Source organism: Euleptes europaea, chromosome 14, assembly GCF_029931775.1.
Source record: "Euleptes europaea isolate rEulEur1 chromosome 14, rEulEur1.hap1, whole genome shotgun sequence".
NCBI lineage: Eukaryota > Metazoa > Chordata > Lepidosauria > Squamata > Sphaerodactylidae > Euleptes > Euleptes europaea.
This window is the reverse complement of record NC_079325.1, coordinates 13366183-13377948: the sequence shown is the minus strand read 5'-3', so window position 1 is coordinate 13377948 and position 11766 is coordinate 13366183. Positions and strand designations below refer to the sequence as shown.

Genomic DNA, 11766 nt, shown 5'->3' with positions numbered 1-11766 from the left:
ATAAGGATTCTAACAGGTCTACTCAGCACTGTTACAATGCAATCCTATAAAAGCTGTGACTTGACGGCACCCCCCAAAAAACCTTGTACCTGTTTTAGGACTATAGTGTTAACAGGTCAAGCCTAAGCATGTATATTCACAAGTAAATGTCATTGAGTTTGAAGGGACTTACTCCCTAGTAACTGTTCTTAGGATTAGCAGTGACCCTGGAGGCCCCCAGTTCAAATTTTACCAAGCCACACAGAGGAGATGGCCTCAGGTGAGCCATTCTCCCTCAGAATCCATGTCCATTGCCAGTATGGGGATTAATAATCTGGGTCTCCTTTACAAGGCTGTTGCCAGTGATTATAGCGAGTATGAAACATTTTGATTCCTCAAAAGCTCTGTCTGTCTCCTAAGTCCTCTTTTTATGTGTGGAGTGCCTTTACCTCACCGTTCAGTAACTAACAAGCAGCCTTCTCACATCTGGAATCAGAGGGAAATGCTTTCTGGTCAAAGATTGTGAGTTATAGGGCGGCTTAAAGTCCCAACACCTCTCATTTTGGAAATGAAGTGCAGCCCTTCCTTGAAACAGCAGTCTAGACTGAGGAGCGATGAATTAAAAGCAGAGATTTAAAGCATCTTTCTATCAAACCCGGGGCTTAAAGCAGGACTTGAGCTCCACTCCGTGTCTCTTTGGGGGCTGGCTTCTCCACACTGTTCCCCCACCCGCCTTCCCCACCAAAAAGTTGTTTATTGTTGTACTTTTATAGGTTTCTAGAAGATGAAAGCTGTTCCAGGGGAAAAGCAGAGTCATCAAGCAGAGGGAGCAGAGGCGAAGATGCCATTTTAGGGTGATTTATCAAAGGAGCGGTTGAAATATTGATAAGGGTGGGGGGGAGAGAAAGGAAATTGACTGAAAAGAGGAAAGGAGAGAGACTGGTGGAAGGAAGGGGGGGTTGCAAGCAGGCCGTTGGATGGAGAGCACTGCAGATACCCCCCTGAGGATACGCGAGAGCTGATGCCGTCTGTCTGGGACGAAAGAGAAAACTTTTCCTCGTTTTGGCCGGCTCGAATGCAACGGCCAGGTTAATCTCCCTATTGCAGACTTCGCGGAGGGCAGCCAAAGAGAGTCATGTTGTAACACCAAATTGCTGGGGCCTTTCTTTGGTTTCCTCGCCATCCTGGATCTTTACAGCTTGGTCTTCCAACTGGTTAAGGAGCGAGAGCGTGTGTGTGCATCAAAAGGTGAGGGTGTTTGTGTTTTTTTTACACATTATCAGCACTAACAAAGAGTTAAAGAATTTTTTTCAAATGACTTGGAGCTGCAAGGGTATTTGTGGTGTTTGTAATGATCGTGACACGATCCACCACAGTTCCTTTGAAAGGGTTGTTCAATTTATTCCAGTGCTTTATAAAGAAATGGAAATGTCCCAGGGTGTGTGTGAGGAATGATAATATTGAAGCCTATCCTGACCTTAAAAACTTTGTTTCTCAAATCCAAGAGGTGTTTCCCCCTCTTTTGTCGAAAGTTCAGAAGTTACAGCGGCATGTGTCAGAAGGAGAAAACTAAGGATAAGCTAGAGCCAGAGTTTTATAATTGATTGCCCTTTCAGGCCAGTTGGCTGGATATTATTTTTTTAAGGTAATAAAAATCAGTAAGATGCAAATAAAATATGCTTTATTTGCAGGATTTAAAAAAAAGCAGCAGATGTTTGTAGGGAAAAGTTAAGTTTCAAAGACTTTGGAAAAACATAGGAAAGTTTTTGTTGTTGTTGTTGCGTCAGAAATAGGGGCAGTGTATAAAAACTCTGGATGTGGTTTTGAAGAACGGGGACGGAGGCCTGGGACATAATCCAGCCAGAATTTCTCTGCTAAAATGGATGAGAGAGGTTGAACAGTTCCCATGAATAAGGCTGTGGTCTCATTAGCTCCTCTGACTTTCATTGGGGTTTGCACGGGACACTGGCAGCAACCACTTTCCTGGGAGTAAGCCCCACTGAAATAACATGAGACTCCCAAGTATACATGCTTAGAATTGCTCTCAGTGTCCTAAAGCTAAAAAGGAAGCTGGTGGCATGAAGTCTCAACATAAATTGCTGGTTTGGACGTTCAACTTTATTATTTCAAAGATGGATCTTACTTTGTCTAACTGTGCTGGGATTGGTGGGTGGGGGGAACACAAAAGGGTAATAATGACTTTTCCTGAAGAGAGCCCAACACATTGGGTGTGTTTATTACAGTCGCGCATCCATCTCAGTGCAAATCTATGTTTGGATTAGTTACCAAAAGTGAATATTGTGTGTATTTCCAAACATCTAAAATTGGGACAAAGACCCTTTAAGTCTTCAGGAATCAGAGAATTCTCAATAGCTGTGGTAGAAGAACTCTTGCTTCAGTAATTGAAAAGTATGAGAGAACAAAGTTACCCCACGGTTTCTGAAGCACTTTGTAAACTCTTCTAGTTTAGGACTATAACATATGCATGAGGTGGCTCATTCTAATAATAAATAATCAGATAACAGCATTTCCAACCTATTCATTTCTGCCCAAGGAAGTTTCCCAAGACAACACCCCAGTTGTAAAGAAATTGCTTAGAAGTACTATTAAAACCAGGCGGTTTTAATAAAATTAAAAAATGCACCATGGTTAAAAATTATCAAATCCATTTTGTGTCATTATCCATTTCAATTGAGCATCAATATATTATTCTGCCTTTTCCCTATGCTCCTTCTGCCTCTGGCAGTCCAACTCACTTACTCAAAAGTAAGCCCTACTAAGTTCACTGGGATCTCTGCCCGAATCAGTGTGCACATGGTTGCGGCTTGAAACCTAGTCATGGTGAAGTTAAGAGTGACATACAGGTTTTAGAGATTGCAGCTTTCTCCAAACGGTCATTATTTTGGCAGCAGTGGTAATGCTAGCAGGGTTACTTCCAGCGTTGATAGGGCTCACCCAGAAGTGTTTATGTGATGGAACTCAACAGTAGCCACAACTTCTGGGGAGCATTTCCATGACTACGGGGTCATGGAAAGCCCGATGAAGACTTCTGATGAACTTTCAAGCTTCCACAATGTTTTGCGTCATTTGGGTTGGCCCCAACAAAAGGTGTTACCAGGATTGTGTTGTTTTCTCAATTTGGCATGAGCCAATGTGGTTGTTTACAACTTTTTTTCTCTACAAATTGGAAGAGCCTCATACTATGCTCATCTGGGTGCTGGTTGTCCTGTCTCCCTGACACACGTACCTTAGACGGTTTTAGTCAACCAGTGGAGAGAGAACCCCGCTAATGCCTTCCTCTGAAATGTTGTGTATCTATAAGCAGCAAGGAGTCAGAGATGGCTGAGATAAAGCATTGTGGTGGTTAATTTCTGATGTCTGCTTACAGTAGTTACCATTTGCACACCCACAGTCGGTAAGTATCACCAGGGGGCATGATCCAGACCAAAGTAAACATGGTCATTCCCCTTGATTTTTAATGGGCAAGAGTTAACGCACGTATTTTACTAACTGAAATGAATGGGCTTTTGAATGTGCTCCGTTTGGACTGGCTGTCGGCCAAAATGTTGACATTTATTGATAATGGCTTTGTGTGCATGCATGCATGTGTACTTGATCAGTGAGCAAGTAACTGAGAGCAAGCCCCCTCATCTCTGTTTGGATGTGTACATACATACTTCCTATGCTCTGTTTCACTATTCTCTTGTGGTGTTTTCTCTCTCTTACTTATGTGGTCTTCTCTGTTCATTAAAACTGAATGATGGGATTGTAATTTCATAAAGTTGCCTCCAGAGAAAGTGTGTGAGTGTGAGGGAGAGAAGGCTTACCAATGAGGCTACCCCCAAAAAAGAGCTCACATTGGAGTTCTTTGTTCTTTTCACCTATTGTTGCTGCAATCTCTATATAATCTATGTCATATTTTCATATCATATCAATCATAGCAAGGACAGCAATGAGCAGAATGGGTTTTTTAAAATAACAGAATTGAATACAATCAAGTTCAGTTTTACTAAGTAAATCCTGAATGCAAATGTTAAAGTTAACCTGTCTTATCTTAAAGAAGTGGATATTTTTCATTATTAACTGTAAATGTAGAAGTACAGTTTATCGTATATGAAATACAAATTATTTTGTTTCTTAGTCAATCACCCTCAATCCACCCTCTTTCCCATTCTTGCAGCAAAGCTTAGAAGTCACAAAACAATAAGAATTATTATTTCCATTATTTTGTTTACAGGATGCCCTCTTACCCTAACATTTTCTTAAAGGCAAGTTGTTCTTGTGATTGTTTGAAAATGTTTGCCTGTTTTTATTATTTAAAAAAAAAACACTTTTAGGGGATGGACGTTTTTTTCAATCTTGTAAATTACTCTTCCAGGCCGATTTTGGGGCTTTTAAAAACATCTGTTTCTGAATAAGGATGTTTCAGACGGTACCAGATACTTCGTCTTACGTCAAGGTAAGACTTGACAGCATCTTTAAACAGGTAATGTCAAACATTTACAATCCTCCCATCTTCAAAAACTCTATATTGTCTGTTTAAAGATGTGACTTGATGCTCAGAGGCATAAACTGAGTTGTGTGTGGGGATGTCTTTAAGGGAATCATCAGCCGGCTACTGCTGCAGTTATCATGTTTTGTGTATGTAACTGCTGAATTAAATGAAACTGTAGGGGTTCTCCTGTAAATTTGATATGTACATCATGTTGCTTCTAATTCTAACCAGGAGCTCAATATCAATAATGTGAGCTTTTCTGCTCATTGCTCACAATTGTTGAGGGAATCATGCAGCACTATGCACCAGTAGTATCCTTATCTGATGAATGTGTGCATGCTTTCCTAAGCAGCATCTAATCTGAAATTGACATAGGTTTGAATTTCTGTTTCCTCTCATTTTGCTGATTCCCTCTTACCTTCCTAATTGGTATAGCGATAACCGGTTTTCTTGTTGCCTGTGTCCCCCCCCCCCACTTTTGCTAGTAAAATGCTCATGATTATGACCCCTGCAAGGCCAACAACTTCTACAAGAGGCAGAGCATTTCTATGCTCTCTGCTTACAGATAGACACTGTAACACACACACACCCAAGTCAGTGAGAGCCCGGCCACCTATATCCCAGCTCCTTATTTGGAGCATCTTCCCAATATAATCATAGAGGCTTTCTGGTGGTAGAAAGTACCATCAAGTCACAGCTGACTTATGGTGACCCCACAGGGTTTTCAGGGCAAGAGACATTTGGAGGTGGTTTGCCATTGCCTGCCTCCACGTAGGCTGAAAGAGTTCAGAGAGAACTGTGACTGTCACTGGCCCAAGATCACCCAGCAGAGGAGCACGGAATTGAACCCAGTTCTCCAGATTAGAAGAAGAAGAAGAGTTGGTTTTTATACCCCGATTTTCTCTACCTTACAATCGCCTTCCCTTAGTCTCCCCACAACAGACACCTTGTGAGGTAGGTAGGGCTGAGAGAGTTCTGAGAGAACTGCAACTGGCCCAAGGTCACCCAGCAGGCTTCATGTGGAGGAGAGGGGAATCAAGCCCAGTTCTCCAGATTAGATTCCTCTGCTCTTAACCACTATACCATGCTGGCTCTAGAGGCTTCCTGGACACCCCAGACAGAAGCTGTTGGTGCCAGAACCAAAGTTTGGATCGGGTATCAGTGTGTGTCCCCTTATAGGTCACAGTTCCCAGAGTGTGTGTATGGGGGAGGGGGTTGGATGAGATCCAAACTTATTTTGGAGCACAACTATGTCCCCGGTTTCTTAATCTGTGTTTCTTCTGGGAGCACCCAATAGCAGCATTTAGCACAAATATTAGACTTTGGACCCAGGAATAGCGTAGGATCTCTTGTAGGGCAGAGTCACCTGGATGCAAGGGTGTGTGGTTTGTGGTAATCCAGTGCCTATCTTTGGATGCTGAGCTTTTTCAGTATCATCATTATTTGTGGTTGGATATGTGAATAAGGAACTAGGCCATGCGAATAATGAACTGGGAACCAACTTCAGCCTTGTGTGGTGACGACAGTGGTTTTATCCTTACTGTAACATCCTTTGGAGTTGGAGGAGTGTGTTGGAGGAGAGTGTTACGGATACCATGGACTGCCAAAAAAACAAACAAACAAATCAGTGGGTTATAGATCAAATCAAGCCTGAACTGACCCTAGAAGTGAAAATGACTAAACTGAGGCTATCGTACTTTGGTCACATTATGAGAAGACAAGAGTCACTGGAAAAGACAATCATGCTAGGAAAAGTTGAGGGCAGCAGGAAAAGAGGAAGACCCAAGAATAGATGGATTGACTCAATAAAGGAAGCCACGGCCCTCAATTTGCAAGATCTGAGCAAGGCTGTCAAGGATAGGACATTTTGGAGGACTTTCATTCATAGGGTCGCCATGAGTCGGAAGCGACTTGACAGCACTTAACACACACACACAACGTCCTTTAACCCCTAAGGTAAGATTAAGTGGCTGCCACTCGCTTATTTGGGAGAAAGCAAAAGGACACCATTGATAGGGTTGCCAGCTCTGGATTAGGAAAGACCTGGAGATTTTTGGGGTGGAGCCTGAGGAGGGCAGGATTTGAGGGAGGGGGATGGACTTCAAGTAGGGTAGAAGGGGATGGGGCCTTGAGAAAGCAAAGGACACCATGATAGGGTTGCAGCTCTGATTAGAAGCTGGAGATTTTGGGTGGATCTGAGGGGCAGGATTTGAGGGGGGGTAAGGGTAATACATGGCTGTTTCCCTTGAGGTCACCCCTCTGATGACTTCGGGATTTTTTAAAAATTATGCACACTGTTTCCAACCATCAGAGGTCACCTCGCTCTCCCCCTGCATTTCCCCACATTTTGCCCATGTTTTCAGGGACCTGTTTTATCTCAAATTTGAAAACGCGGGCAAAACACGGGGAAACGCAGGGAGAGAGCGAGGCAGCCTCTGATGGTTGGAAATGGTATGCATAATCAAAACAAAGACCTGAAGCCATCAGAGGGGTGACCACGAGGGAAACAGCTAGGCATAAAAGGCCATAGAATCCACCTTCCAAAGTGGCCATGTTCTCCAGGTGAACTGATCTCTTTCACCTGGAGATCAGTTGTAATCCCAGGTCATCTTCAGCCACCACCTGAAAGCTAGAAAAAAGAGTATGACAAAGCCATAGCACTGTGGCTAAATGAAATGCTTTGAAACACAATTCAATAGCTTATGGTACAACGATTACAATTATTTCAATAATAATTATTACAAATGAGAGAATCCACAAGCGATAATGTTTAGCATATGTCAAATTCTTTATACACTTAAACCACAAACCAGTGGTTTTTGGCATCAAAATCCCCCCCTCCCCAAACCCCACCCTCCTCAGACTCCACCCCTAAAACCTCCCGCCGGTGGTGAAGAGGGACCTGGCAACCCTAAGTCCAATTGCCAAAGCAGCCATTTTCTCCAAGTGAACTCTTTCAGCTGGAGATCAGCTGTAATGGCAGGAGATCTCCAGCTAGTACCTGGAGGTTGGCAAATCTATATGAATGGCTAAGACCAGCATCTCACTAATGCCGTCCATGTGCCATGTTCAAATGGCAAAGGACTCACAGAGAGGTCTTCTTAATGGATCCCTGGCATGTTTGGCTTTGCTCCCCTGCAACATTTGCTGAGGCCTCAACCAGAATATTTTCCAGCCATAGTGTAAGCCTTTTCTGTTTTCCTTGGCAACCTGTGTCTGACATGTAGACTGTTTTTGTTTTTAGATTTCCCCACGTTTTGAGCTCCGTCAACTTAAAGAGTGTTTTGCAGCGTAATGAAAGTAAAAAGAGGGGACTTTGCTCCGAGGAGTTTATATCTAAGGGCCTAACAGTACCATCCTAAGCACAGCTCCACTCTTCTAAGCCCATTGACTTCAATGGATTTTGAATAGTGTAACTATGCTTAGGATGTCATTGTCAGCAAATGATACACAATCCTGAGATTGAGTCTGGGCCTGCCATGGGGACTGTCAGTCAGACATTGTGCTTGCTATTACAACTGATCGCCAGTCAATAGAGATCAGTTCACCTGGAGAAAATGGCAGCTTTGGCATTGGATTCTATGGCATTGAAGTCCCGCCCATCCCCAAACCCTGCCCTCCTTAGGCTCCACCCCAAAAACTTCCTGCTGGTGGCAAAGAGGGACCTGGCAACCCTACACAAGGACCAAACTTAATACTCACAGTGGAATTGCAGATCTGTGTTCTTTTTAAAGATTATCATGTATGTATGTTTCACACACACACACACACATATATATATATATGGAGGGTTTCCCCCCCTTCTCCACAATAGTTCTCAAGAATGTAAACAAACCAGGCCCAAGACATCTGGGTTACACATTGAAATCGGGCTTGAGTACTTAAGAGAATTTAAAACACAGGCAGCTGCTACTTTCTTCGTCTCTCTAAGCAAATAAGGGTGTGATCCAGCCATGCACTGTGTGAAATTTGTCCCTTTCCTCTTTGTCGGGATGTGTTGGGATTGTTTGTGAAAGATAATAAAGTCAAAAGTCAGACCCGCTGAGTTAGACCGGTTCTGTCATCAGCGTAATCCAATCCTATGCATTTTTTTTAAAAAAACTGGCGAGTCCAACAGTCAGCGTCAAAGCACATGCTTTGCATATGGAAGAACCCAAGTTCAATCCCTGGTCTGTCTGCTTTAAAAAAAAAAATCCCTGGCAGCAAGTCTGGGAAGGGCTCCTAGTTGAGAATACTACTGTTGAACTAGATCAGGGGCTCCCAACCTTATAAAGCCTGTGGGCAGTTCTGGAAATCTGAGGACCAGTTGTGGGTAGGGTTGCCAACCACCAGGTACTAGCTGGAGATATCCTGCTATTACACTTATCTCCAGCCGATAGAGATCAGTTCCCCTGGAGAAAATGGCCGCTTTGGCAATTTGACTCTATGGAATTGAAGCCCCTCCCCTCCCCAAACCCCACCCTCCTCAGGCTCCGCCCCAAAAACGTACTGCCAGTGGTGAAGAGGGACCTGGCAACCATAGTTGTGGGTGCCACCACCAAATGGCTGCTGTGTGGGAACTGGGGCCAAATCCAAACACTGGGAGAAGCCAAGTGAAGCATCTTCCTATGGTGAAGGCATCTGGTGTTCCATGCAGACACAAAGGTGATGCCTCCTGGGTTCTTTTGAAGCCATTTTGGCTTTAAAAACAAAACCAGGATTGCTTTGGGAAAGAAGGAAAAGGGAACCAGAAAATAATAATAACAAGAGTTCATACATGTACTCCATCTTGCTCAGAAGGGTCTCACATACAACGATATAACTAAAACATGGCTTTCAAATTAAAACTCTTCCGTTTAAACGCTGTAATAATACATTCTTCCGGACAACAGATAAGAACCACAGCTAACACCAACTAACACCAGCGCCCTTTTATTTATTGGTACCCAGTATCTATAAATTGACTCAGTTGGTTTATTTATTGCCTTATCCTCTTGGTATTTTTATTTTTAATAACAATTGTCAGAAATTCTGCCACATGTTTGGAAACACCCAAAACAAAATTACTCCTAGTTGTGCTGAAATAGTTCAATACAAATTACAACAATAGGCTCAATATTAAGCAAACAGTATCAAGTGTATTCAAAGTGCAAAGCAACAATATGCAAACAAGGACTGTACACATAAACAATGGTGCTGAACAACAAAAGTGAACTATATACAGTATTTACAACAAATAGTCACCACCATTTACTGGTCACCACCATTTGTGTATTGTTGCTTTGCACTTTGAATACACTTGATACTGTTTGCTTAATATTGAGCCTATTGTTGTAATTTGTATTGAACATGTTTGGAAACAACAGGTGTCGTGTCCACTAATAAAAATGTGATGCTATCATATGCTGGATTTTTTGAGGGCACATGGCCAGCTAGGGCTGCTGCCAACCTCCAAGTAAGGCCCGGAATCACCGCTTCAGAGATCAGTTCCTCTGTAGAAAATAGCTGCTTCAGAAGGTGGATTTCATGACAGTTATTCTGAACTCTCTCAGCCCCACCTACCTCACAAGGTGCCTGTTGTGAGAAGAGGAAGGGGACTGTAAGCCGGTTTGATTCTCCTTTAAAGGTAGAGAACATCGGCATATAAAACCAACTCTTCTTCTTCTTTTTCTCCAGTGGATGACCCATTGAAGTTAAAGGGAATTATACAATACCTGTTCTTGTCGCAGATAGGGTGAAAGCTTGTACTATAACTACACACTTGATCTTAGCCAAAAGGCCGAGAAAGCTTGTACAGAAGTCGATGGACGCAGTTTGTCCCCTGAAACTATATTTACACCTGCTTTCTGCAATATATGATGAAGCTCTTTAAACACTTTTTGGAACCTGAGATTTTGGAACCTGAGGAGGGAACTCAAAAAGTTTCCCTCTGCAATAGCAAAACAACACTTTGGTATTCTTTAATGGCTCTGGAAAGTTGTCACCTGAAATGGTTGCCTTACCTTATCTCACTGTAAAATGGTACAGCCCCATTTTATCTCTTTACATATTACTAGGCTGACAATCAGCCCCGATGGATTTGTTTTTATCCCTCCTATTCACTAAAGCCCTGACCTGGATGGCCCAGGCTAGCCTGATCTCGTCAGATCTCAGAAGCTATGCAGGGTCAGCCCTGGTTCCTGTGCAGAGGAAAGCACTGGCAAACCACCTCTGTTAGTCTCTTGCCATGAAACCCCCAAAAGGGGTCGCCATAAGTCAGCTGCGACTTGACGGCACTTTACACACACACACATTCACTAAACAGCTCAGGGAAGACCTTGTGGTCTCTTTCCTCCATTTTATCCTCCTGACCAACCTGGAGTTAGTAGACTTAGACTGAGTGGCTGGCCCAAGGACTCCCAACAAACAATATAGCAGAGTCAGGATTTGAACCCAGGTGATATTCTGATACTCTAACGACTATACTACATTGGTTCTCAAGGGATGCACTGCAGATTTTGGATAATAGTTGGATAAATGTGACCCCAAGGATAATGCGGGTTCCTCAAGCTGATCTTTCCTTGTTTCTCTTTTGATCCCAATCTCGCTTGCGTCCCCTGAAGTCAGTGGCAATAAAAGGCAAAAGCCCAACCTACTGAATTCAATTACAGTATGAATGAGTCCCTCTCATTTGTAATGAGATAGTTAACTGCATCTGATGGGCTGTGTTCCAAAACACAGGGCCTGCAAACTTTCTCTGTGTAATGCTCTATAATCAATAGGGGTTTTTCTTTTCTCTCCCCCTTGTTTGTTTGCTTCGTGAGGAGGTCTTTTTAAGATTGGGCCTGTTTTCACTGTTTCAGTAGTCTAACGCTAAATGACTCATGTAATGATGAACACACACCCGTAGACACACACATTCTGTGCCCTTGATAAAAATCAAGTCTGAATAAAGTAAATCTACAGCATTAGTCGTGGGTCTGTAACAGTTTACCAAATGTAAAAGGAGAATACGATACAGAGATAATCTAAAAAAATTATCCCTATATTTTCTTTTATTATCTCACATGCAACAGTATACAAACTGGGCGGGTGGGAGCGGTTTAGACAATTTAAGCAGCTTTGTCCCTGTGTGGGTGGCAGACGGGCTCGATCTCTCCCATTGCCCCACAGATAACATCTTGTGTGAGGCGCTTACTTTGCACAGTTTGTTTCCCTGATGATTGGGAGTTTATGCCAAGGGCTTCTCTCCAGTATGGCCAAGGATGGCCTGCAACTGGCTGGAGATGGGGGAGATGGGTACTTCCTGTTTTTTTTTGGGGGGGGGGCAAGTG

The 11766-nt window shown here is 43.1% G+C and overlaps 1 protein-coding gene across 3 annotated transcripts in view; it reads left to right on the top strand.

Annotated features, from left to right (window-relative positions):
* The first annotated feature begins 944 nt into the window (after positions 1-944).
* The window catches only part of FLI1 (Fli-1 proto-oncogene, ETS transcription factor), a 114854-nt gene continuing 104032 nt past the window's right edge, over positions 945-11766 (top strand). The window contains exons 1-2 of one of the 3 annotated variants that reach the window (XM_056860684.1): positions 1116-1227; positions 4358-4438. In XM_056860684.1, coding sequence (XP_056716662.1) covers positions 4400-4438 — 39 coding nt within the window. In that variant the 5' untranslated portion in view covers positions 1116-1227; positions 4358-4399. Of the gene's footprint in view, positions 1228-4357; positions 4466-11766 lie in introns of all 3 variants that reach the window. The other 2 variants (XM_056860683.1, XM_056860685.1) reach the window with 2 other exon arrangements.